This window comes from Austrofundulus limnaeus, unplaced genomic scaffold, assembly GCF_001266775.1.
Source record: "Austrofundulus limnaeus strain Quisiro unplaced genomic scaffold, Austrofundulus_limnaeus-1.0 Scaffold90, whole genome shotgun sequence".
NCBI classification, from domain to species: Eukaryota; Metazoa; Chordata; class Actinopteri; order Cyprinodontiformes; family Rivulidae; genus Austrofundulus; species Austrofundulus limnaeus.
In genome coordinates, this window is record NW_013952492.1 from 190,900 (window position 1) to 216,881 (window position 25,982).

Genomic DNA, 25,982 nt, shown 5'->3' on the forward strand with positions numbered 1-25,982 from the left:
GCCATCCCCCCCGCTCCCGACTGGAGGCGTTGTCACGGTGACGCACAGCTCCGCATTCTCCTCACCCTCCTTCGCTTCCTCTTCCAGCTGGGGTTTTTCCACCCCCACTTGGCCTTCCTCTACCTCAACCTCTTCCTCCTCGTCTTCCTCGTCCTCGTCCTCCTCTTCCTCGTGTTGCGGCGGCTGCTGCTGCTGCTGCTGACGCTGTTTGTTGCGGCAGCACGGTTTGAACAAATGGGGGTCGATCAGCACCTCCCCGAAGCGACCCTTGTAGATTATTCCGCAGCAAACCTTCTGCCTGCATCAAAAACAGACAACATGACTGAAATAAACACAGGAATATTAAAACTCTGTGTTTTATACTGCAAGGAATTTAATACAGCACGTTTTATTTTATTTTACATATTCAAACTCAAGGTCCGAGGGCCAAACGTGGCCTGTGGGGGGCGTATGTTGTGTCCACCAGTAGACACGCCAATTATTTTTACTGCTTAATCAAACATATAAAACATAATTTATATAATATATTAAATAAGTAAATCGATTGTAAACTTTAAATTTATGATTCAGACGGTGWAGCTGCATTTTTGCCCACTAGGTAGTGGGAATTTCCCACTTTCAAGTCCTAAATTTTAAACTGAACTGCCCMTCCAGTGGGAATTCCCAGTTRGAAGGTGGGAGAGTTCTGAATTCATGACGGCGTCTACTTATCACRACTCAACAGTGAGTAAAACTCTCTTGTTTGTACTTTTCATTGTATTTTTGTAATATTAATTTCACATGAGATCAGTTTAAAACTGCAGGATGTGTGTCGTGTGTGACTCTTCACTAAAGTGTTTAAATGAGATGCACGATTGGAGCCGTTTCATCAAAGTGAATCACAATCAGAAGTGTGTGGGTGAACCGCTCTCCAAGCCAACACAACTTTGTGTCGTTTCAAATCCAGCCGTACCTCTTCCAGTAGGTCAGGTCCAGGAAGGAGAAAACCGGGGAGCGGCTGGAACCCGGGCTCAGCTCGGTGTCCGAGCCGTCGTCCGACAGGTTGCTGTAGCTGGGAGACTGAGCAGGAGAGGCGCTGGAGGTCGTGCTGTGGGCGTCTGAATCTGGTGACGGAGCGGGGAAATGACGTTAGAGACGGCAGAATAAACACACTGCAGCCGAGGTACACCAGGCACAACTGACTGTTTCTTTTGAGATCTTTCTGCAGCCTGTTGATCTGGCTCGGCCGGGCCTTCTTAGAGATGGACTTGATCTTCTTGGGTCTGGAGGTGATCTTCAGGCTGGGGCCTCCTCTGGCGTCAACAACCTGTACAAAAACAAGATTTTAAATCTCAAACAGATTTTGTGAGGAGATTTTTAAAAAAATGGCGGWAAAGTAAAAAAAAAAAACGTACATGGTTCCAGTTTTTCTTGGTTCCCACAGGAAGCTTTTTCCACCGCTTCACAAGGAGCACGCAGGCATTACAGATCTCTCCGGAACGTGTCTCGCTCAACCTGCAAGACAATTTGTTAGGTTTTCAGAAAACTCCATCACAAAAAAAATTTAAAAAAAAGAGTGGTTTGTCTCTTACCCGAAGCAGCTCCTGAAGTCCTTCTCGTACCTCTTGCTGTCTGTGAAACGAGAGCTGGACGACTTTGCACGGCAGATGCAGCATCCGTCCAAACTCCGGTACATTTTGGGCTTGTGAAAGCCAAACATCTGGGTGGATATTGAAAAAAAATAATAATAATAATTATATTTTAGCCCCTCAGACTTTAATCTGTGTGCACCACCAGTAAACTGCAGCACTTGAATCACACCAAATTTTTTAGCATATCAAATATAATGACAAAATCTTAGTCATTTTGTACTGAATATTAATGACTAGCTGTGGCAGACCTATTATATTGGATTGACTCAAAACATTAATCAGCAGAGGTCCAACAAAGATTTAATTTGTGAGAATTTCATTAAAATCTGATCAATGGTTCATGAGATATTTTGCTAACAAACAGGAAGTGTAAAATGCTACAATATTAGGCAATGATCTGACTTAATTTCTCAACTCAGACATATTTATTGTGTTTTACGACACAAAAACAGGATTGCCCTTCACCTTTCCAGTGCAGTCTGCAATAAACCCAGTCAGAATATGTTTTTAACTGCTGTTGTGTGTAATATGTTTAGTCATCAGCATCCAGCCCAGCTCCAGTCGGAGCATCTCTGACCCACATGGTGGAAGTAGGTCAGCAGTCAGACAGATCATGTCATCACGCTGCGCTCGCCACGGTTCACGCCACGTTTTGGAAACTGGCTGCACACGTTCACTGCGAGCCCGCAGGCAAAATGCAGCTAACTGCTAAATACACACAAGTTAAAAAATAAATAAAATACTGTTAAATTATACCGGAAGAAAAAAAAAACTAGTCTGCAGGAAAAAAGCTGCTATAACCCCAGAGGTGGGCTGATTTGTGTTGCTGGGCAAAATTATTCTTCGGGACACATGTGGACCTGAACTGCGGCAAAAACTGCGAGCCGCGCCCCCCAGACTGGATTTTTTTTTTTTTTTTTTTTGCCATCAGTCCTTGGGGTCCTCTGACAGCCACAGAGAGCAAACAAAGAGCACATAAAATTGCAGACCGCTCACTCTGGCTGCTTTATTGCATCAGTTTCTGTTTCCACGCTATAGGTAGAAAAAAATAGTTGATTTTAAATTAGTTTCCTGGCTCATAATTCTGCAAAAGGAAATCTATAAAAACTACACCTGTTTGTAAATCTTTTTTTATATATCATATCAGAGCTAAGTCTCTGAATAGGAAGACAAGCAGAAAAAAATTAATCCTTGAAAATGCTGCAGACGACTCACTAGAAAAAACAGCTCAGATGATGGACTTTTATTTAGTAATGGGTTAAATTAAATATAGAAATATAGAAAAAAAAACACAAGCAGGTAAACACACCAGTGTCAAATTAATCTGAGTCCATAAAGTGAAGCAGATTTACCACCTCTAGTATCAACAAGGCCTATGTCCTGATATTAACTGTGCTTTTTATCTCATGGAACAAATACAGTAAAAATATGTTCCCAGTGTGACTTAAATTAAATCTCTCCAAGTACTGATACTGACATTTATTCTGCTATATTTAAATATATCTTTTAATATACCGTGCAGCTTTATTTGGAACGAGAGATTCACAGTACACTTTCAAGAAAAATATGAAAAAACAAAACAACACAGCTTAGACTTCAAAACAATTAATTGTTATTATATTTCAATTGTTTTATTCTTTCACATTTAGCGGCAGATTCAATTACCTTTGCACCTAATTGTTCTCAGATATTAGTGTAAGTTAACTGCTAAAGCAAGGTCTGCTATTTGAACATAGACGTGTGTGTATTTCCACAGTAATATCAAGATCTGGACTAAAAGCTCCGAAAAACATTTCTACATCAACCAAACACACTTAAAAACAACAGTTCAAATGGAAAATAAAGATACGTATAAAATGTAATTATTGTATCATTGTAAAATTATTTAAAATGTTTTTAAACACAAATTTTTCATTCGTTAAAAAAATGCAAAATGTAAAAGGAAAGTGAGTCGAATAACGAAAATGTGTTAGTGATATTTTTTTTAAACTGGTGCCCTAACAAAATGCACCTACACAGCTAAATTTGTCTGGCCCTATAACGCAACCATTCAGCTGCTGCAAAGAATGGCGGCCCTTTGGTTGCTAGCCGGTCCATGCACAGGCCAGCACCACATAAAAAAAACTACAACCGGGCCAGCTGTGGCATGCCACCATTGCCAGATCTGGTTGACACTAGTGGTGTAAGAAAATATCGATACACTGAAATATCGCGATATTTCATTTCCCGATACTGTATCGATATTCTAAAGCCCTGTATTGATTTTTTNTTGTAGTTCAGCCTCTGACCACTAGTTGGCAGCAGTGAGGCAGCCATTTGGCTCCTCTACCTCTTGAGGTGTTTGGTGACCATATTGTAAATTAATATTAAAAACTAAAAGCTGCAAAAATATATATTTTCAACCTATTTATTGGCAAATTTAGTCTAATAATTGAAAATATGGATGAAATAAGAAATATGAAACAAACAAAATAAAAAACATACAAAGCAGAACACAGCTAAATGTATCAAAAGTATGTCTATGTAATATTAGAATTTTCTGAGACAATGAATTTTGGTTTTTCATTTTTCCCCCTATAAGAGGTTTTTATTTAATAGAATTTTTGGACCAAAAAAATCACAATATATCGCCTTGCTTACAGTATCGCAATACATCGGGATATATCGTAATCGTGACCCCCTCTGTCATGATATGTATCGTATCGACAAATTCTTGCCAATACACAGCCCTAGTTGACACCAGGTTTGACCCGCACTTTATTTTCATCTCCGCGTCGGTCATCGTCACAACACAGACGATCTCTGCAGCAGAATACAGTAGCGTGACGTCAGCCAACATGGCAACACGCTTCGGAGGCGGAGGCATTGGAGAAAAGGGGGTGTGATGCGACTCTCCGCAAAAGCTGCAACGTTAGCGAGTAAAATGTGACAAACCACAACCTGAAAGCTGTCGCATCTGCGTGAACAACACGCTGGGCGTCTTTTAAAAATAATACTTTTCGAGTTGTTTGCTGAGAGGAAAAGTGCGTGTCGCTCATTTCGAGCCGCCCACTCCGGAGAGGAAGCATGGCACGCCACACGACCTGCTTCTTGCGCACCCATTTTATGACCGTCCTCTCTCTGCTCTGAACGAGAAGCCCACCTTTCCCCCCCGACTTCAACATCTCTCTACAACAACTTCACGTTGACGCACGACATATATAAAACATGTAAAAATAACCTAAACGTACACATTTAAACAGATCTGTTGGCTCCGGTCGTGTAATTTGATCTTTACTCTTTTGTTATTACTCGTCCCAACATTCAACTGCATCATGTGCGCGAAGTTCAAAGCGAGTGCCTCCTTTTTAAAAAAGCAAAAAAAGTCGTTTTTATCCACGTCTTTGACACCGGGTATTTAGGAGCAGTTTGAGTCGGATAAATAAAATAAAAATGAAAGGATTCAGGAAGAGTTTGTGTTTTGTTGACAACAGCAACCCGCGTTTTGATACGCATCTCCAGTCCCGGGTGGGCGTGAGACACACAACTATTCAGCAGAAACAAACACCTCACAGCCTGCTGCGGTCCTTACAGAGGCCGTGTTTCTGAAAGAAACCACGGTTTGTTCGAGTTTAGTTGAATAATAGTGGTTTTCCCCACGCGGCGGAGCAGTTATAACAACAACAACAACAGCAGGAGCAGGAGCAGCAGCCTCCCTCTGCTCCTCGTGCCTGCCTGCACGCGAGCTGACTCCTTTTAAAACGCATCCTCGCGGTTATTTCGTGACATTTTTTTAAGTATAAAACGTGAACAGTAGATGAAGCTACACCACGCAGCAGGCCATGTTGGAAAAAATTGTTTCGAGACAACGCGGAGCTTGTTTTTAATTTTAATTAAGACTTTAAAACCCGCCGGGGGGAAAAAGAAGAAGAAGAAGAAGAAGAAACCGGAAGCGACCGCCGTCCCTTACCTTGCTTGAGGACTTTCTCGACGCTGGTGGGACAATAATAATAATAATCCTTGAGGAGGTGATGAAGAAAACCAACCCGCATCCGTAACCCGCTTGTTGATGTCTGAGCTCGAGAGGCGACCGTTGGGGGTGGGGGGCGGGGCTGGATAGTTGTGAACTCAGTGCGCATGCGTGACATCCACGCCTCCATTTCAGAGCAGAGGGCTGCTGCTGTTCTGCCTTTTTATTTTTTTTCTTTCCTTTTCTTCAATCAAACAATTTGCATAAACGACGTATGACGTTTGCGTGCGTCCGCGCTCCGCTGGCCTTATAAGGATGGAAACATTACGCGGGAACAGGGGGCTCGGCCGCGGTTGCTATGGCAGATTGGAGAATGCGAGCAGGGGGGCGGGGCTTGTTGCTTTACTACACGACGCCAGATGGCTGGTCTGCCGAGGGCCTGCAGCTTTCAGGGGGYTCGCCGTCTAGCACCGAGGAGGGCTTTTGTTGGCTTGAAATGCGCGAAAACAACCAGCTTAGTGTGAAGTACAAGGTGGGTTATATGTTTTAGCTGTAGCCACTGCACAGCAAAAGCTAAAAGATTAAACAAAAAAAGTCACTCAATCACATTTATTTAGTCAAATGACTCTGTACACAGGAATTTCTGAAAATACCTGCAGTGGAGACATTAAATAGCTGATTAACTAACTAATTTACACRCAGTAGGGCTTTTAGTTTAATAATGCGGGAAATATGCAGTTAATAATACACCGCACTGACTGGAACTAATTGTAACAAAATAAAATTGTTCTGGGATAAATTATAAATCTGCTTYGGGAAAAGAAGATGACGGCAGATACTTTACTTTTTGCAGCTTCAATTAAATCTATAAAAACAAACACATTTACATACTTATAGGTGGAGTTACATGGAAATTCCTCAATAAAAATTGGGATTTGTAATGATTTAAGTGCCTGTGACATGCATATACATCAAATACCAAAAGTAAAAACAAAACTCTTTATATTTAGGAAAGTTGGCACAATACATACAATTTTAGCAATAAAACATCTAGTGGTGCATGCATTCAGTTTTGGAAAGAGTTCATTAAAAAATATGACAATTATGATAAATTATAGTGGCCCTCAGAGGGCCATTTGTAATTAACTYTGACGTTTCATGTTTAACTTTGAGTAAACAGAAAACGTCCCATTCCTTGTCTCGTTGCTGCTGCTAACAAAAAAATAACTGAGCTCTACGTGGTATTTCTTGCATAGAAACAGCATTTTAACACATCCTCTTACAAATGTCGAAAAGTATTACGTGTACAGCTGACTGATTGTGAAATATACAGAAATACTCTTAAAAGTTAAAGTGAGAGATTTACTCTATTGAGATGAGGCAAATCTTGAATTCTGACCTCTCCCATGTTMCGACACTRAGATGCATTATGGGAGATGTAGTTTATAGTCAATGCTGGCTTTAAAGCAGCTTAATTTGAGACATTTCAGGACTATTGCTCATAATTCTCACTTACAGTAATTGTGGCCCCCCTGAGCAATAGCCTTGTATCCTTTACCTTTAAATGTGTTTATTTTGTTATATTGAATCATAAAGTTTACCATTGATATAAAAACTATTTCCAAATTAAATAAAAAAATGAATAAATTTAGTGGTGCCCTTGAATTTGATGCGTAATCTAAAACATATTTTTCTCTACAGCCTGTGTTGTTAGCCATTGTAGTGGTGCTGTTTACATGCCGTCATTCCCCTTTGACATCACTTCCTGTTACTGCACATGCAAATATCTCAACGGTTCATCTCAACGGCGTGAAAATAAATACATTTATCTTTCAAAAATAAAATTATATTACAAAAATTTAATGTCACAGACACTTTAATTTATTCTCTATAAGATATGTCAATGTGTAAATAGACAAGAAAAACATTTGTTTTGATTTTGATGGGACAATTTAAAGTTAAAAATGTAAAATAAAACAAATCTGTCAGCAGCTAAGAGAACGTTAGATCCTAGTTGATTAAAATGCCTCACAATCATTATTTTTGACTTAATTTGAAAGACAAGCCACAAATAAGTTATTTTTTATTTGACAAACACAACGTTAAGCTGTTGAATGACACTTACATATTTGTTTTGCCAAAATAAAACCATGATTCTCTGTATTTGCCAGGAGTTGTAGCTTCATTAACGAAACATTTAGAAAAAAAAAGTTGCTAATATCTCAACTTTGAGTAAACAGTCTGTAAAATAACAGAGAAACATCACAGTCATCTCAGTAACTTTAATGGTCAACAGCACACTTCATAAATAATTCCTTATTGCTTTTTCTAATCTGTATTTAAACAACAAAGACAGTCATAGTGGGGTACGTACAGTAGTGCTTGCAGGATAGTGCAGTAAAAACAGCATTTTAATACTTGTTCAGCTGGTAAATTAAACGCCTTATCAACATAATATTTACATTTTTATGAACCTGTGCTCTATTCATCGTATGCATTTAGCAAAAAATGACTCAACAGTTTGGATTCAAACAGCCTTTCTATTTTTTCACTTAAGAAAGTGTGACCATTTTTGGAGTCTATTGTTCACAGAAGCTAACAAAATGCCTTTAAACAGGAAAAAAAGTGTTTACAGCAAACTCAACAACTGGAAACGATTCAAATGGATGGGTAGAGCGAGTGTCTCTGATGAAGCAAAAATATTTACAATATGAGTCGAGGGAGGGGAAAGATTTTCTGACAAAAATGATAACAGCACTTGGACTGACACAATGAGGACACCAGCTGGGATTCAGTGTTTTCACCAACTCAAGTTTTCATAAGCACACGACCTCGAACTGAAATAAACAGAGCAGACGTCACACTGAATAACAAGAGCTCTTCAACAGTTTCATGTTTAAATTATACAAACAGAGCACTATTACTCTTGACTATACAGTATTCACTATGATATTAAATAACAGAATAACAAAGCCTGAGTCATGACTGTTCAGATTATAACACCCAAAGTAACGAAATCCTGGCCATGCATGTTCAAAGTTCAAGTGCGAGCAGTAAGTCGGACAGTTAAACAYGGTAAACTCATGTAAGGGGGAAAATATCTAACGCAGGTGTGAGATTTCTCCTGGAGGAGACAGGGTTTCACAGTGTAAACAGACTACGTCTTGAAGCAAGTACAGTTTTATAAAGACATCTAGATCAGCGGAACAAGGCAGATATGTTTGGTGCTTCAGTAGCCGGCGTCTCCGTCTGCTTCATCTTCATGATGAAGTCACATTTCTCAGGTGTCTGAAAGGACCCGCAGCTGGAAACTCATCAGAGTCTTTAAGAGCAGGACCACGTTGGGGTCAGAGGTCAACCCCTTTCACCAGCGCYGCCTCCAGGGTGACAATAAACTCGTTGAGGGTTTGGAGAATCCGACAGAGGGAGTGAATGGCTGCACGGTCCCGCAGCAGAGCTCCGTCCTCGTACGTCCGAGGGGTCAAAGGACACTCTGCCAGCAGGGGGAACCACTGGGACAGAAGTCTGTCCCTGTCCACAGAAACCACAGACAGTTAGCTGATTATAAAACTACCACGTTAACTTTCAATTAAAGAAAGACAATTATTTTCAAACAGAAATTAGCTTTAAAGGCGACACATCATGCTTTTAAATCCTTCCTTTTCACATTTAAATCATTCAGYTCTGGTCTATGTAAAGTGGAACTGCAATTCAACCTTTTTGCAATACAAGTACACAACAGGATAAATGGATTAACGGGTAAAAAAAGTGGATTTTACATCATCATCCCTTTAAACAATCAGTAACGAGGATGTTTTTTGTCACCCATGTTGCGTCCGATCCCTAAAAACAGGTTTATGCTGTTCAAGGTTGTTGTGCTTTTGCTCACCTGATTCCGAGACAGACAAACAGCTGGAACTTTCCCTCTTTTCCGATGTTTCGGGGCGAAGCGTTGATGRCGTTCACGTAGTGGCATAGTAAATCCCACGGTGGACCCGTCGTCAGCATCGATCCATGCATGTCACCCATCTGATCACTGGCCTCCATTGAAACCACTGCTTTCTCTACAGGAAAAGAGTTGAAGATACTTTCAGTTCAGCCTGGTGACACAGCAAGATAAATGTCGATCTTTTGCCTGATTTTCCCCTCCTGACAATCTTAAGGACACCTGATTATCGTGATGGCCCTAAAGAGAATCTTATAGATATTCCTGCCACGTGTTATAAGAGTAGGCATGGGACGGTATGAAATTATGACGGTATGATAACCTTGGGCAAAAATATCACAATTCCGTGGTATGATGGTATTATGATTACAGCTTTAAAAAGTTTTATTTTGAAATTGTTATTAAAAAAAGAAAACATCTTTTCTATTATCATATTCAACTTTAATTATCTTTGGAAGCTGTTTTTAGATCTCAGAGGCTTTATGCTGAAATTTTATTTACCTGTGTGCATTTATACTTATGATTTTTAGCACCTAATGCAATTAGGTTATCCTGATAAAGTTTACATCTAGTAAGATAAACGCTTTTTTACTACTTTACTTGTTAAGACAAGTCAGTGTATACTGCACGACAAGTCTTTTTATTGAAGTAATGTATCACGTTGGGAGTTTTTTTTGTGGTTTAAATTTCAGAAGGGTTTTTCACGTAAAGATTATATAATTATATGCACATAGAAACAAGAAATCACAACTACGAATGCGTGTTTATGAACCACACGTTCAGCTTGGCTAAAGCAGGCATTCAGTTTCATCGCCTTTCTTTCAAAACTTATCAAATACACAATCCAACAACTCAGTTTTGCAGACAAGTTGTGATTGGTGCATTAAGCCACAGCAACACGGTGATATGTTGCACAATCTGATGCTAAAGTTAGCTCGTTCATTTCTAGATAGCATAAACTTTACCTGGGGCTGCGATCAAGTTAGATGCGTTGCCTCTACGGTCCACAAGACATTCTGTCTGTCTTTTTTACAGCATCCAAAGTATTTTCATATAGCTAGATTTATTATTTTAGACAGGGAMAAAGTTTGGGGAACCCTCTGCCTTCAGCTGTAACCCAGAGTGTTACGGTCTGTGTTACGGCTCCTCTGTGCAGGGGTGCACTGGGGAGGGGTCACAGGGGGAAAGTCTGCAGTGGCACAGACCAGAGGAAAAACAAAATACACTTATACCGTAGAAATGGTATGACAGAAAATTTTAGTTGTTTTCAAACTGTGACTTTTTCACATCACGGTAYACTTTGAAACTGGTATTTGGCCCATGCCTAGTTAAGAGTGATTWAATCGGCTCAGAAGGASGTCKGGACCTCTTTCGATCTCAAATCAGGGATATTCAACATGTTGGATGGTCTTCACCCGACAWCCAAACGTGTGCGGTGTTCCTCGAGGACAAACGAGCTTGCAGCCAATCAGAAAGCCAGATGACAGAAACATGGAGGAGTCAACCGGCATGGAGCACCATAAAGTCCTGTGGACATTGGAGGCGTCTTTTTGTATAGTTTTTTTTCTCAAACTATCACCATTGCTTCTCATGTTTATTTACTTTGAACTCAGGTTTGATCTCAAGAGATTTTGCGAGATTTACCGCCTGACATCTGAATGTTTGTGAGTGAAATCTTTTTTGTGTGTTGTCTTTGCTGTGTGGCTGTACACCACACACTGTGCAAAATAAACCTGTTAAATCTATGAGTTTTTCATGTGTGGGGTCTCTCAGGTTTTAAAACCTTGCCGTGTGAAACAGGCGCTACACTTTGTGGCAAGAGTCCTAAGATAAAAACGGACACAATCACCACTAGATGGAGACAGGAAGTAGAAATATCACAACACCAGCCTTACCTACRAAGTCCCAAACGAACACGTTCCTCTGGAAAAGACGGTTGGATCGGAACCCGTGGAGGAGGAACTTCTCCACAGCGAGCACAAGCCCACCTTCGCCACAAAGCAAGACCGTCAGATTCCCCCTCTGGGTTGACACAAGAGAAGAAACTAATGAGACACGGTAAGAAAATACTTCAYGTTCTGATCTCTTCATCACAATAACACACCTCCTGTTCAGGTTTGTGGAAATGTTTAACCAGGTTATTCGCTGCCTCCCTCAGGTCCTCCTGAACTTCAAGAGAGCTCATCCCTAAGAAGACAAACGAGGCGTAAGAAATATACAGTAGCTTTACAGAAAAGTGATACACCAGCATGATCTGTTATTACGATGAGCTGACAAAGTAGGTCAGCTATTGTGTTGGAAGTACGTGTTCTGAGTTAGCACGTACGGCTTCGGCTGCCAAGAGAGCCCAGCACGTTCCGCACACTCTGAGATGGAGACGTCAGCTCCGGAGGAGTTCCTGTCCATCGTCCAGAATCCTCCTCTGCACCGGGTGTCACCAGCTGACCGATCAGGACTCGCTCCAAGCTGCCGTCACCCACACCCTTCCCCAGCCACCGGCCACACGGGAACCTCGAGGATCAAAAGATGCAGCGTTTTATTACATTTTAAATAGAAAGAAAATTATCTACAATTTCAAAAGGTGAGTCATGTGTTAATGTTTAATAAAGAGAGATAGTGATTTATAAAAGCAACAATTTATTCATAGTTGAACATAAAAGTGCTGTGTATGTAAAAGGTATATATATATATAAAGAAAGAGCTGGAGGAGAGTTTTGCATCAGGTTAGGTTAATTGGCAGCAGTTTCGTTAGAGGTCTGGGTATAAAAACAGCATTTTAGAGAAGATAAATCTCTCAGAAGCAAAGATGGATAGATGTTCAGTCTATCGAAAGCTGTGTCTAAATTTAGTGGAACAATTCAAGAATAATGTTCCTCAACAATAACAAAAAAAAGTGAGGACTTTAAATCTCCCATCATCTCCAGCTCATAACATGATCAAAATTTTTTAAGAATCTGGAGAACACAGGCAATTTTTGAAGCCAAAAGAAGCTGCAGGGATTAGAGTTTGTTCCTCCAAATCTGACGCCGTGGTTCTCCACCGTAAAGGGGTGGAGTTTCCTCTCTTGGGGGTGGAGCGTCTCTGCCTCAAGTGGAGGAGTTTGAGTATCTGGGTGTCTTGTTCTCAACTGATGGCAGGATGAAGCAGGAGATGGATCAACAGAATGGGGGCCTCATCCTCAGTCATGAGGGCGTTGCTTCGGTCGGTCGTGGTGAAGCCATATGTGAACACCGTTCAGAAACTCTGGTCCAAAGCTCATTTCAAATGGACTGAGGCAAAGTGGGAAAACTGCTCTGCTCTGGTGTTCTTTCTATAGTTCTTGTCAGTAAGCAGATTATTCCAGATTCAGCTGCTGGGATGTCACAGTCAGCATCTACCAACGATCCGAGCGTTAGCCTCACCTGAAGGTGTGTCCCGTGATCTCGTTGTACACCATCACGGAATCGACCAGACACTTGGCCAACAGGCCCGAATTCTCCTGCACCCCCAGCTGCAGGGTGCTCAGCCTGCCCAGGTTCTTGCACTGAAACAAGCATCACGGGGAATWTTTTTCCTTTACAGTAAACATATTTCGACTGCGCGCGTGTTGATCTGAAAAAGTGGAGAGCACGAACCTGGAAAAAGATTTCTTGTGTGTTCTTTGGGACCTGTCTAACTCCTGAGTCGCCCAGTTCTCCGGACACGCACACCCAGGGGTTAACGGTGGCCATGGCGATGCTCAGCTTCTTCATGGGTATAATAACAACGCGGTATGGAATACCTGAGAAAGGATGCCGACAGTACATTAATAAAGCTCTCTGCGTCCATAAAAGCTACAAGTCTGAATTCTTCCTGCTACTTACTGACGGAGGTGAAGGTGTGCGTAAARCAGAGGTAGTCCACGGTGTTGAGAGACAGCAGGTGGAATAAAAACTGCTCCCGTTCTTCCTCGCAGAGCAGGAACGCATGAGGTCTGTACAGCTGTCTGTTAGAGGGACCTCCATCAGAAAAGCTACAAACAAACAACAACTGACAGCTTGAAGGAACGGTGAAGATTCAGACCTGAGCAGCTCCTGGTTGGCCAGCAGCTCTTTGAGGTGCTGAGACAGCATTTTCTTCTCCAGAGCCAAATGGATCCAGGCTCTGGTCTGACCCACCTCAGACAGATCGTCTCTCATGGTTTGGATAAATCTGGGGAGAATGTACAGGCAGGCGTGACTGGACCAAAGAAAAACACAACTCTAAAACATAAAAGTCATTTCATAAGCTAGTGTCGTCATTTTAACACTTCTCTTCATAAAACCAGGGGATTTTCATATATTACCTCATGTCTTGYATTAAGGAGCTTCTCTGCAGCAAAGTGCCGTCATCAAGCAGCTTCTGGTCCAAGCAGTTAGACCCTGGACAAGAAGAGAGTTCGACACAAATGTTCAGATGGTTTTTAATTGAATGATTTTTAAAAGAAATCCTGTCAAGTTGTGCTCTGACCTGATACATCAGCTGGTCCCTCCGTCTTCTCCTGGGCAGCCTGGTAATGAAGCAGATGGGACCAAAGTGCCGACTTACCCTGAACAGAACAAACGCAAACGTCAGACCTTGACTTTTAGTTTCCAGTTGGACACCACCCTCACGAAACGTTGGTCAGATTATACGTCTGACCTGTTTGAKCTGCAGACCGTGGCCCCAGGTTCTCTCCAGGAGATCACACAGACCGTGGATGAGCGTGTTCTCCTGCAGGCCTGTGATGCTGGCTTCTCCCTGACCCAGCTCCACGCACTCCTTCCCCATCCTTTCCATTAACATCCGCTTAGTCTTTAAAAAAAATAGAAGAGAAAAGCCATAATAAAAAAAGAGGTTCTGCATTAACCTTGAGCTGTTATGATGAAATATTCAACGACAGCCGTGCATCTGTTGCTGCGCTCACCTTCAGACGACATTCGCTCAACAGCCCATCGGCGAACTCTCTGTGAGTCTGAGACACGGCCTGAGGCGACGGGTCGAGTAGTTTGGACTGACGAATGATTCTCCTTGCAAAGGCGTGCCTCTGTTCAACAAGATAAAAGGGTTAAGCATCAGATAAAAGCTTGTGAGTTGATCGGTGTCTGAGTGAAAGACGGTACCTGTTTGGGTTCTTTGTCCTCTCCTGAGGGATCWACAACCGTTGACCTCTTGGGTTCGGACCTGCGTGAAGCCGTGACGCGACTGGACCACCTAGACGATGAYGATGAAGTAAAATGTACCGTTTACTCYGATGAGGAGAATCAGGAGGGTTTCTTTCTGACTAACAGCAGGAATCGGAGGCTCACTTGTGAGTGTTGTGCGCTTGCGCGAGCACATCCGCCTGCAGCTTTGGGAAGTATCCTGGGTGGTGACGACCCTGACCGATCCTCATGTCCAGCAGGTGAGGGTGCAACGCCGTGTGGTCGGTCTTCAGCAGCCGCTGCTCAATAGTCTGAGCTGCAGACAAAAAGCACGGACGTCATGTTCATTTGCTACTGAAGAGGAAAATAAAACAGTAAAGTTGTACCTGAGGGGATTAAACTGCTGCTAACTTTAGGAAATTACGTGAGCACCTTCATACCTGACTCGGAGAGCGTGGTGCACTTCCTGTAAGGACGGTTGCGTGACTCCTCGTCGCTCAGGTCGTACAGTCGCTCTCGATCCAAACGGCTGTCAAACAGCTGCTGCAGCGGCTCCCGGTCCAGCCAGCGGGACAGAATTTTCCCATCCACGAAGGACGAAAACATGGACGTYTCCAGGAACCGGGATAAGAAGTGCAAGTGGGCTGCTGGCTGAACGGAGAGGAAGGAGCCCTAAAACAGAGAGTGAACTCAATCAGATGATTTACCAATAAAAACAAAAACTGTTTTATTAGATCTGTCGTCGACTRAGGTACCTTATCAAAGCTGCAGGTTCCCTCTCGGTTGCTCAACCAGGAGTCTAAATCCGTCGCGCCGTTGACGATAAACTCCTCATACCTGCCAAAAATGGCAGCGAAACGGACAGCGAACACCTCCCTCAGCTGAATGTTCAGCTTGGAAGCCTTCAGCTCCTCTTCCTCCTCCTCGAACACGTGTCCCAGCGTCTTCCCTCCCTCGGACGCCGTTCCTCCTCCGCACCGCTTCGCCAGAGCCTGAAGCCTCTCCAGCRCCRCCAGCTCCTCTCCTCCGAGGTTCCCGTTCCTCCTGTCCTCCATCAGGTCCTCCAGCACTAGGCTGCTCAGGCGAGGGGAGTCGGCGGCGGTGACGGTGGCGCTCGCTGCGGGCTGAGTGGTCGCTCCTGCCTGCGGCGGGAGTCCAAAGTGCAACAAAACCTCGCTCAGTTCCTGAATGAGCTCAGTCTGGTCCGGGAACAGGGGGAGGTCCTCGGGGGCTTCGACGCAGTGGTTGTCGATATCAACAAAGCACAGATTGGCCTGCGGAGAGGAATGGAAAGGATTTTCCACTTGACTTTAACCAAWCAGATTTATCTCATGAAGATAAAGTGTCTGAGCTCCAATTAGGCTGCAGGATGAAGGAACTCCATTAACAAATTCTTTGTGTTTCACTACGATAAGAGCTCGCAGGCTTTTATCTCGTGGGGGATTGTCCAGCGTTATCACAGCAGCTCGAGACGTTGCGAGAAAATGGTGTCAGCGAGGAACAACGTGCAGAAAGAGGTGCAAACCTGAGGTTTATAATAAATACATTTACTTTGTTACAGTACTTGAGTCATTATTTTGAGGATTTTTGTGGTTTAAGCATGTATGTTTTTAACCGTAACTTTTACTTTTATTTTGTTAAATTTAAATCATAAAAATAAAACTTAGACTTTAAAACACTTTAAAGTCTAAGTCACACTTTAAAATTTAACGTCCAGCTGCAAATTTAATATGACAAATTCATCAAGAAAACGTATGCACTCTAAACAATACTCGTTTTAATGGAACCAGTTTGATTAAGTAAATTAAGCACTTCAATTCTTAGAGTGTGTGTAAAAATACTTTCAGTTTTTTTAGATTATTATGACTTTTACTTAAGTACTTTTCTTATCAGTGAAATTAATTTTTACCAAAGTCATTTCCTGTTAGGGTATTTTTACTTTTACTTAGTTTTTTTTATTTCAAATACTTTGTAGACCTCTGAAACCTGCTGAGCCTATCGTTGTCCAGGAGTAAGAAAGATGGGCAGCAATTTGAAAGAAAAAAAAAGCCTCTGTAAGCAGCAGTCAGCGTCAATGCAACCTTCAGCAGTGACCTGAAGCTGACAGCTCAAAGCCTCAGGAGGACCCTGTGCAGAATCATCCCCCACACTTTTCACTTTGTATCATCCAGTCAAGGAAGAAAAACGATGCACCAAAGATAGAACAACACCTCAAGAGGTCATATTTTTCAGAAACAACACAAAATATTCATYTATTTGCCCCCTAACAAAAACCTTCTAGAATTTACCCAACAATTCTCCACGGGATTAAACATAAGCTAGAAAAAAATAATCCCATTCTCTCATTTCCATTCATTATTCATTGAAGCCCATTATTTTGGATTAGTCAGCTCTGCGTTTTTCTTTTATCTCCTCCCAGGAGCTGTCTTGCTGCCGCCGTTTTCTGGGGCAGAGCGACTTCAAAGAGGATTCAGCCAGATTTTCGTGGAGCAGAAAAGGGATGTGGGATGCAGGCTCGGATTCAGATTTGGGACATCTCTGAAGGGAAAAACAGAGCGCCAGTTGGACCAGCCAGAGGCAGGGGGGAGAGCTAAAGAGGCTTCTCAGATTTCTTTATATAACCGTCTCGCTGCATTCTGAAGCACAGACCAGCAAAAAYGCAGTTTTTTTTTTCACATCGGCTCCTCGTTTAGCTCGATACCTCGTGTGGAAGGTGGAGGGAGGATCTCTGCGCTCCGTCCCTGCGGTGGATCCCCATCAGGAAAGGCACGGGGGCGTCCAGGAGGTGGTGCAGTGGCGTGGAGATGATGGGCAGGTAGACGTGCTGCCACTGAAACGGAAACAGCAACGTGGTGATGCTCTCCGCCACCATCATCAAACGCTGGTAGTCTGGAGGGAGACAAGAAGGAGATGCTGCCAACGTCAGCTTCTTAAATCCAGACGTCAGGACTGAAGTCACGTCTTATCTTTTAATTAGCAGGTTAAAAAAAAGCTAAATTATTAATAAGTCTTACTTCAAAGAGCCAACATTCTGATTTTCATAAAAACACAAATTATATTTTCCACTAAGACAGATTTTTATTCTTTAATAATATCCGCAAAGTGTTTGTGTGAAGCAGGAGTTTATTATTTTGTCTGACAAATTAGCTTTCAGGCCGGTGTTTCATATTGATATAAAGAAACAGCAGATCAGTTCACATCTTTTAAAGCAASGTTCTGTGGAAAGGGTAAAAACGATTCACTTACTGTTGTAGACAGCTACATGAACAACCTCAGTTTGGAAAAATAAGTTTAATTCAGACTAAACCAACGACCTAGCGGCTAGTCAGAGCAGGGGTAAGGCAAAAGGATTGCTGCCATCAGCAAAAGCTTTCATCCACAACTGATTTAGATGACAGAAGAGAAAATGAGAAAAAGTGTTCCAATATTATTAATACTATTATTAATATGTTATTCTAAAATTGTGCAGCTCTAACTACTTTATATACTGTAATTATGTGTGCATAATGCTAAAAATTTTACCTAAAAATCATCCAGAAAGTTGGGCGGGGGTCGTATTATTATATATGAGAATAAATTTTGAAAGATTTTTTGCTCATGTATTATCACAATACTCGTATATAACTGAAATATTGTTTCATGGTGGATAAATCATCATAATTCCCCTCCACTCACTCTCTCTCTCACACACACACACAGTAAAGTATAAACATATAAACAAAGTCGTTTGTTGTTTTATCTAAATGAGTATCAGACATTTAAAGAGAGTTTCGTATTGTTGGATGAGGAATCAGGAGGAATATATATATTTTTTGTCTGGTTAACCCCAGAGATGGGAGGAAGACGTGGACTTCAAAGAAGTCTTTACCGGTGTCATGCAAAAATATGTAGCCCCAAAATAATCAGTTTCCTTACCAGAGGGTACACCACAAAGGCTGAAAAATTCTGAAGTCTGTACGAAATTACGGGTAGCATCATACACAAAAATCAGTTTTTTAATGCTTTTTAAGCTCAAAAAATGGGGGGTCACATTATACTTACATAAATACTGTACTTTTACATTGCAGTCAATTATTGTATTTCATGGATATTCAGGCAGAAAAATAACATACCTCGATAGAAGTGACCAGGCAGCAGAACTAAAATATTTTAAGTTGGAGTTGTTTTAGGACAAAAAAAAATCCACTTGTTTTGTCTACACCTGGATTAAGAATAATTTCATTAATTTTCTCTGAATGAAACTGTTTCTCCAAACTGAGAGCTATCTACAACAGGTAAGATATTAACTGTTCACGTCCTTTCCACAGAACCCCACTTCCAAATATTTGAACTGCTTAAATTAATCTTGTGAGGCAGTTCAGAAGCAACAGATCCATCTTCCTTTTGAGCAGTGAGTGGTTTTTAATCCTGCCGAGTCAGGAGCTTACCCTTAGAGTAGAGCAGGACTTGTGTCTCCAGCAGTGCACAGGTAAGTAACTTCACCATACTGTCCACGCCCAGCAGGGAGAAAGCCTCGCCAAGAGGGTAGTCCCCCAGAGGAAGCTCCCCTTGTCCGGGCCGCTGGCACACGATGGGCCCCTGCACCCCGTGGAACCTCAGAGAGCGCCCAGGCGGAGGCAGGGGCACCTCGTACAGGATGTTGTAGACGTAGCTCTCCAGAGGGAGGGGTGGGGCTGTCTGCGACGCCACGGCCTGGTGAAGCTGAGCCAGAAACTGACGAGAAGCTTGCAGGAAGGGGAGCGGCGTGATGAGGCAGAGGGCCTTGGACACGTACAGCGTGTCGCGCGCCGCATCGAAGGAGCCCACGCAGCCGAGGCAGCCGGAGACCCCTGCCAGAGACTCGGCGTCTGACTCCTCCAGGCTGCTCGCGAGAGAGTCCATGCTGGAGGAGGAGGGCGAGGAGGCGGAGGAAGACGAGGAAGAAGAGGACGAGGACGAGTGGTGCTCCACGTGGTGCATCTGATGGAGCGTCTGCATGGCAGTGATGATCTGGGGACTGGTCACCGCCTCGTAGAAGGTGTGAACAAAGCCGTAGGAGCGCGTCCCGTCGTCAGAGGCGAGCGTGAAAGAGTGAAACCGAGGGTCCAGTCTGTCCGCCTGGGTGCAGAAGGAGAGACCTCTGGGCATGCAGAGCTGGAAGCAAGAAGAGCAGCAAAGAAATGTCAGAATTAACCGGAGATTTAAAACTCACCATTACTAGTGAGCTCTTTAACTTATGAAACATCCCTTCAGTGGCTCGTCACACATTTTAAAACCATTGTTTGAGAATATTAAAGCACTTTATATCTTATATCACTTATATCTTCTGATTGCTCAACACTGCCTTGTTCTTCAGTCTCATCTCGAACACATTTTTAATCCCTGGCTTCTGATTCTGTATGAGAGTGGATGTTTGGTCTTAATAGACGCTTTTAAAAAGTGCATTTTGAATAAACGCGACACAAAACTAAAACTTTTCTGTAAGGTAAATCAGATTAYTGCTCCAAATATCTGTATGTTGTTCAATAAAAAGTGTCTTAAACCTAAAATAAAACAAGCTAAACATAAATTCTGTTTTGATATTCATTCATCTTTACTAGGAGATACTTAAAGGGCCTGTGACATGCTCATCCTTCAAACACAAAAAGTCAAATAAAACATATTTGTATTTAAGAAAATAAGCATATTTCACATGATTTTACCCATTTTGTCTCATAAATGGCATATTTTCTCTTAAATTTGGCTCAGCAAAGTGAAACAGGAAGTGACATCAAAGGGGAACTCTTGAGGAAATGAAACTCTCTAGTCTTTGTTTATTCAAACAATCTTTTTTAAACTCTTCTTCAACTCTGATRGTGACTCAAAATAGTCTAAAGAAACATCCGATTCTTCTCTAATTATTGTAGCATCACTCTGTTTACATGCAGACATTCCCCTTTGACATCCCTTCCTGTTTCTTTACATGCAAATATCTCAACAACCGTTCATCTCAGCGGTGTAAAATCTGCTTTGCAATATGTTCTCTTTCCAAAAATGCATTCATATTTATTACAAAAATTTGATGTCACAGGTACTTTAAAAATGATGCCCAAGATAAATAAAAAATTACAAACGAAAGGTTCAAGTAAAACAAATCCACATCTGCTGCGAGAAACAAATGTTCCTTCAGAGCTTTCACGTGCGACCAAACATCTCACCATGTTGACAGCATCTTTGTTAAACGGGTTCCTGTCCGTGTTTTCCGGGTAATGCACCAGAACTTTGGACTTGAAGGACCGCYGGATGGGGCTCTGTTCGAAACTCTCACCTGAAAGTCAGAGAGAAAACAACGTTTTTGTGAAATTCCCTTCAACCAGAGTTAAAATTAGAGGATGCAGACAGGACATCTGCCGCGGACTAGAAACATAACGTTCATTTTTATTTTGCTGCTGGCAGAGAGGACAACGCCGCTGTTCCAGGGAGGAAAGAGCCTGGCGAAGGTTATATAACTCCACTCAATACCATGAAAAGACAGACGGTTCAACGCAGCTCATCTCTTGACACTGCAGCAAAAACTCTTTGTGCATTCACTCAAAGAGAGAGAGCTGAATTTATTTGAAAGTATTTTGAAGAGAACTCGCATATTTTATCTGAATTCCTGCAAATGCAGTTCATGGATGCACAATAAACCCGCTGAGGTGTAAAGTGCTGCAGCACGTTTAAAAATGTGATTCAGAGGGTATAATCTAATACTCATCCACATTTTGAGTACTTTTTTGTTTGTTCACTCTCCAGCATGAAGTGGATTCACTGACATCAAAGAGCAAAATCCACAACAAATTAAAATCCAGCATCCTCCTGTCCCTCGCAAGSTTTGACGCAGCAGCGGGAACGTCCATTTCACCTGCCAACAAGGTGAGGCACGAGACCTCGAGACGGCAGCACCGACACCGAGCGAGGAAAGGAGTTAAACAGAGTCACACCGGTGAGCGGGGGAGGCGGCCGGCACTGAAACCAGTGCGAGTCGGTGCTCTCTCTCCATCTCTCTGTAAGGGACACAAATCGGAGGCTGAGGAGGCAGAATCAAGACACAGAGTTGCCATGGCACCCGTTTCCGCCGTGGCCTCGCAGACAACCATTAAAACGAAGCTTTTGTGCTCGTCATCGGTTATGTCATCTCTGGTTTCATCAGCTGGAACAATTTAAAAAAAAAAACACCCAGCTCCCGGTATGAGTTCCCAGTTACGTGTTTAACAGAGCAGGGGAGGAGGTGGGAGGTTTGTTTTAGWGTTTGAATTGAAGCTGAAATGTCTGTTCCAGTTAGGCTGTAATCACCAGCTATTAGCCAGCTAATTCACACATCACACCTTATATCAGCAGTAATTACAACTCCCTCGTTGTTTCACATAACGTGTCAGAAAACTGTGACAAACTAYGCACGTACATGAAAAATGGTTACATTTCAGTCAGTTTTACTGACATTAAGCTAAAATTTGATCTAGACACAATATTAATGTGATCAAGATTTGACTAAAAGCAGCTTTACCTCTGTCTTTTCTCAGCAAAAGATAATCTGAGTCTAAAACTCAAACGAATCATTTCTCAACTGCTTTTCTCCTCCAAACATGGCCGCCCTCTCGTTGCTGTTCACTTTAGTATTAAATTATGTGTTTCATAYGCTTTCCACAGATTAGACCATCCATCTCTGGGATTTACAGCCCTGAAGTTGGCCTCCGTTCCTGAAACGGCTCCATTCTCAGCATGAAGAGCCATAAAAGTGGACATCACTCACACTCACAGGCTGAACCGTCCCATTCATCACATCGTTACACCAGCAGATGAGGGCAGACCTAACAGAAGATGGCACTGACTGATGCCAGTTTTGTCGTGAAATCACAGATGAATAGTTCTCAAACTCAAAACAAGAACATCGAGTCTGAAGAGGGCTTGGATATTCAAACTGACACCTGGTTTAATCTGCTGTTGCTGCAATCTTTCACAATGTGCGGTTCTCAAAACATACAGGGGTCAGACAATGAAACTGAAACACCTGGTTTTAGACCATAACATCCCCTTTCAGACAGCTTCCTCTTGCGTCCACAGTTAGTCCTTTTGGATGTGGTTCATCCTTTTTGGTGGTAYGCTGACATTACTGTAGCTCTTGATACATCACAAAGACTTGCTGTCTTGGTCACAGATGCACCAGCAAGACGTGCACCAACAATTTGTCCTCTTTTGAACTCTGGTATGTCACCCATAATGTTGTGTACGTTGCAATATTTTGAGGAAAACTGTGCTTTTACTCTGCTAATTGAACCGTCACACTCTGCTCTTACTGGTGCATTGTGCATTTAATGAAGATTGGCCACCAGACCGGTCCAGTTTAGCCATGAAACCTCCCACACTAAAATGACAGGTGTTTCAGTTTCATTGTCTAACCCCTGTATGTTGAGGATGACTTTCAGCTGCTACAATATCACATTTTAGTCCAATATCTGACTGAGTTATGGACTTTTTGTTGTTCAGCTGTGGCAGCCATCTTGAATCAGGTTGACTCCAAAAGTTTTTTAGTTGTAGCTCTTCATSCATTGATTACATTCTGAAAGTTTCAATAAAACTTGTCATCGATTCAGGGGGTGTAGGGAGTCCGGTTTGGTGGCCTCAGGATAGTTGTTTGCAGATGATGTGCTCCTGTCAGTCTGCAGCTTTGCAGACTCTGTACTGGTCTGTTGTGGTGAAGATGGAGCTGAGCTGTAAGGYRAAGCTCTCTTGTTTACAGGTTGGTCTACGTTCCTACCCTCATCTATGGSCACAAACTTTGGGTAGTGACCAAAARAAYGAGATASAGGTGGTCRAAATGAGTTTTCCCCTCARAATAASTGGACYCTCCCTTAGAGATATAGGGTGAGAGGTTCTAATATCCAGGAGAGACCCAGAGCAGAACTGCTGCTCCTCCACATCGAGAGGAGCCAGTTGAGGTGGTTCTTCTGGTAAAGATGCCTCCTGAACGCCTCTCTAGAGGRGTGCTTCAGGCATGTCCGACTGGGAGAAGACGCCAGACACCCTAGAGAGGCTATGTCTCTCGTTTGGACTGGGAAAACCTTGGAGTCCTTACAGAAGAGCTGGAAGAGGTGGCTGTGGATTGAGAGGTCTGTGYCTCCCTGCTCAAGCTGCTGCCCCTGAGACCCGACTCCAGAACGAGTGCAAGATAATGGATGGTTTCAATAAAATCCAACAGTTCTTGATMTACTGTATTTTGCAAACAAACAGATCCAATCAGGTCCAAYCAGTTGGTGCTCAAAGTACRTGTTGGGAATAACTCTCAGCTACTATCACCTCAAACTTTAGCTCATTATTTGTAAAACTAACTGAATTACGGCCATCTTTATTTTAGCTAAGGTCAGYTGGTTGTAAAGGTCATTTTGTTTGTTGGTAATGAGTTTTTTGAGGCACCTTTAAGGCTTACTTAAAGTGAATTTCTGCCCTGGATAAGAGCACTGAACTCTGTAGTCAGTTTTACAATTTAAAGCAGATCTGTTCGGTCAGAGAGTTCTCCCCCTGCACCGACGTCACACACCCCCACCCCCCCACCCTGTGACCACCACCAGGCCCGCCGTGCAGCCTCGGACGTCCAGCATTCCAACAGGCAGACTCGTGTGAAATGTGATTAGGCTGCAGAAAACACTGGGCCGTCTATTGAGAAGCCAACAAGAGCAGATTGTCTCTTCGTGGGCATTCACTAATTACACCATCGCACAACAACAGATGCCACGTTACCTCATCCTTCATGTGTCTTGCCAAGGTTTTTTTTTATTATTATGGACGACTTGTTTGATGTAGAATGTGTGTACAAAGAGACAAAAAAGAGCAGAGACTCACACATGAGCACTAGTCTAAGTTAAGTAAGCAGCTCAGATGGCATGGTCACTCACTGCAACAGTTGGGGGGTGGACATCAACTTGAGCGATTGGTTTGAGCTCTGAAAATTCATGCAACGCCAAATAAAGCTTGACCTAAATGAGCTGTTTTTATTAATTTGCTCTGTGCTTTAAGTCGGACCCCTCCCCGGTGGAGCTGCTAACAGTGAGGACATGGGGAGGACAGGGTGTGACTATTGTSTGCTGCTCCAGAAAGCTGGAAGTGACGTTGGGCACACTCTGATGGTTCTGTTTCCTCACAAACAGACACAAGCAAACGTCACAACCCCTGCAAAAAAAAAAAAGGGTCCTCAAAGAAAATAACACCTCATGATGGCTTTTTTAAATTCCTGAGAACAAACAGAAATAAACCCTGCTGTCATCACATCCATTCTCACAAACTAACATTCATTTCCACGGCTTTTGTTCCTCCCACATCCCAGATTTACAACATTCTCATCTGCCCTGAGACAAAGGAGCCACGACACGGATGATTCTCGGCCTTTTTGTGACTCCGGGAACACAAAGATCCCAGGTCTGCCATCGCCCTGAGCCTCTGYCTCGGTTCTCCAGCTGTGTTCCAGCTTTACTGAGCAGGACAGGATGTTGTTGTTGTTGTTCGCTCAGCCTGGTTCTAGCTGCTGTGTTCCTGATCCAAACACTGCAGAAAAAATACTCACAACTGACTCATTCTAAAAACAATAAAATATAATACAAGGAGCAGTGTTTTTCTCAGGCAGAGGTCACCCAAAAGGACCAGACAGTGCAGATAATTAGTGTCTAAATGTCATTTTAGATMATTTGAAATGCGTTTTATGTGATTTTCTATTATACTTTGATTTATAAATATGTTTATTTTTAATAACGCCATGATATCTGAAGCAATCATTGTGACAGTGTGGTTGTTACATAAATCTGGGGATATTTTCCTGCCCATATAGGTCATCTGAGAAAAGCATCACTAAATAAATCACAACGCAATTGTCTTTATGAAACTGATAAATCTGTCATAAAAAACATTATCTTGTAGCTGTGTGGGTGTTTTATTTTAAATGTTATTTCCTGAGCATTTACCCGCTCCATCGTCCGGCTCCAGGCCCGTCTCCGTGTCCACTCCGCACACGACAAAATAGTGGGCGAAGCGGCAAGAAGCCGTCGGTCCTCCGGCGGCTCCGGTCATCCTGCAGGCGAGGACGGTGCGACGGCTGCCTGGTTACTGCTGCTCTAAGCCCCGGGCTCTCATCGCGGAGGAGGTGCGGTGCGGGTGGTTCTGTTCGGTGCCGCTTGGTCCGGATGTTCCCACCGTCTGACTGGGATGGAGTCCGGAGATCCAGCCTTGGTCATCCGAGGGAGGAGGCTGGGGGGGTGAGAGAGAGAGAGAGAGAGAGAGAGAGAGAGAGAGAGAGAGAGAGAGAGAGAGAGAGAGAGAGAGAATAGAGAGAGAGAGAATAGAGAGAGAGA

At 42.8% G+C, this 25,982-nt stretch overlaps 2 protein-coding genes across 2 annotated transcripts; both read right to left on the minus strand.

The window, feature by feature from the left end:
- On the minus strand, nt 1-5,697 carry sinhcaf (SIN3-HDAC complex associated factor; the record flags this gene model as incomplete). The annotated part of the gene is given in 6 exon segments (XM_014012260.1): nt 1-298; nt 953-1,103; nt 1,183-1,306; nt 1,395-1,494; nt 1,572-1,699; nt 5,581-5,697. Coding segments are annotated over 5 exon segments (801 nt in total), but the record flags the coding sequence as incomplete, so codon positions are not given.
- A 1,949-nt stretch (nt 5,698-7,646) lies between these two features.
- Nucleotides 7,647-25,902, minus strand: LOC106520283 (DENN domain-containing protein 5B). Its single transcript, XM_014012259.1, has 21 exons — nt 25,596-25,902; nt 20,823-20,932; nt 19,074-19,779; nt 17,348-17,535; nt 15,402-15,920; nt 15,087-15,318; nt 14,812-14,962; nt 14,626-14,716; nt 14,430-14,549; nt 14,165-14,317; nt 13,994-14,072; nt 13,830-13,905; nt 13,568-13,696; nt 13,369-13,490; nt 13,141-13,286; nt 12,928-13,049; nt 11,853-12,037; nt 11,631-11,713; nt 11,422-11,548; nt 9,470-9,644; nt 7,647-9,111 (listed from the first exon to the last, which is right to left on the minus strand). Exons 1-21 carry the CDS (start codon nt 25,699-25,701, stop codon nt 8,928-8,930), a joined length of 3,804 nt encoding a protein of 1,267 aa, XP_013867713.1. The 5' UTR covers nt 25,702-25,902; the 3' UTR covers nt 7,647-8,927.
- Between the last annotated feature and the right edge of the window lie 80 nt (nt 25,903-25,982).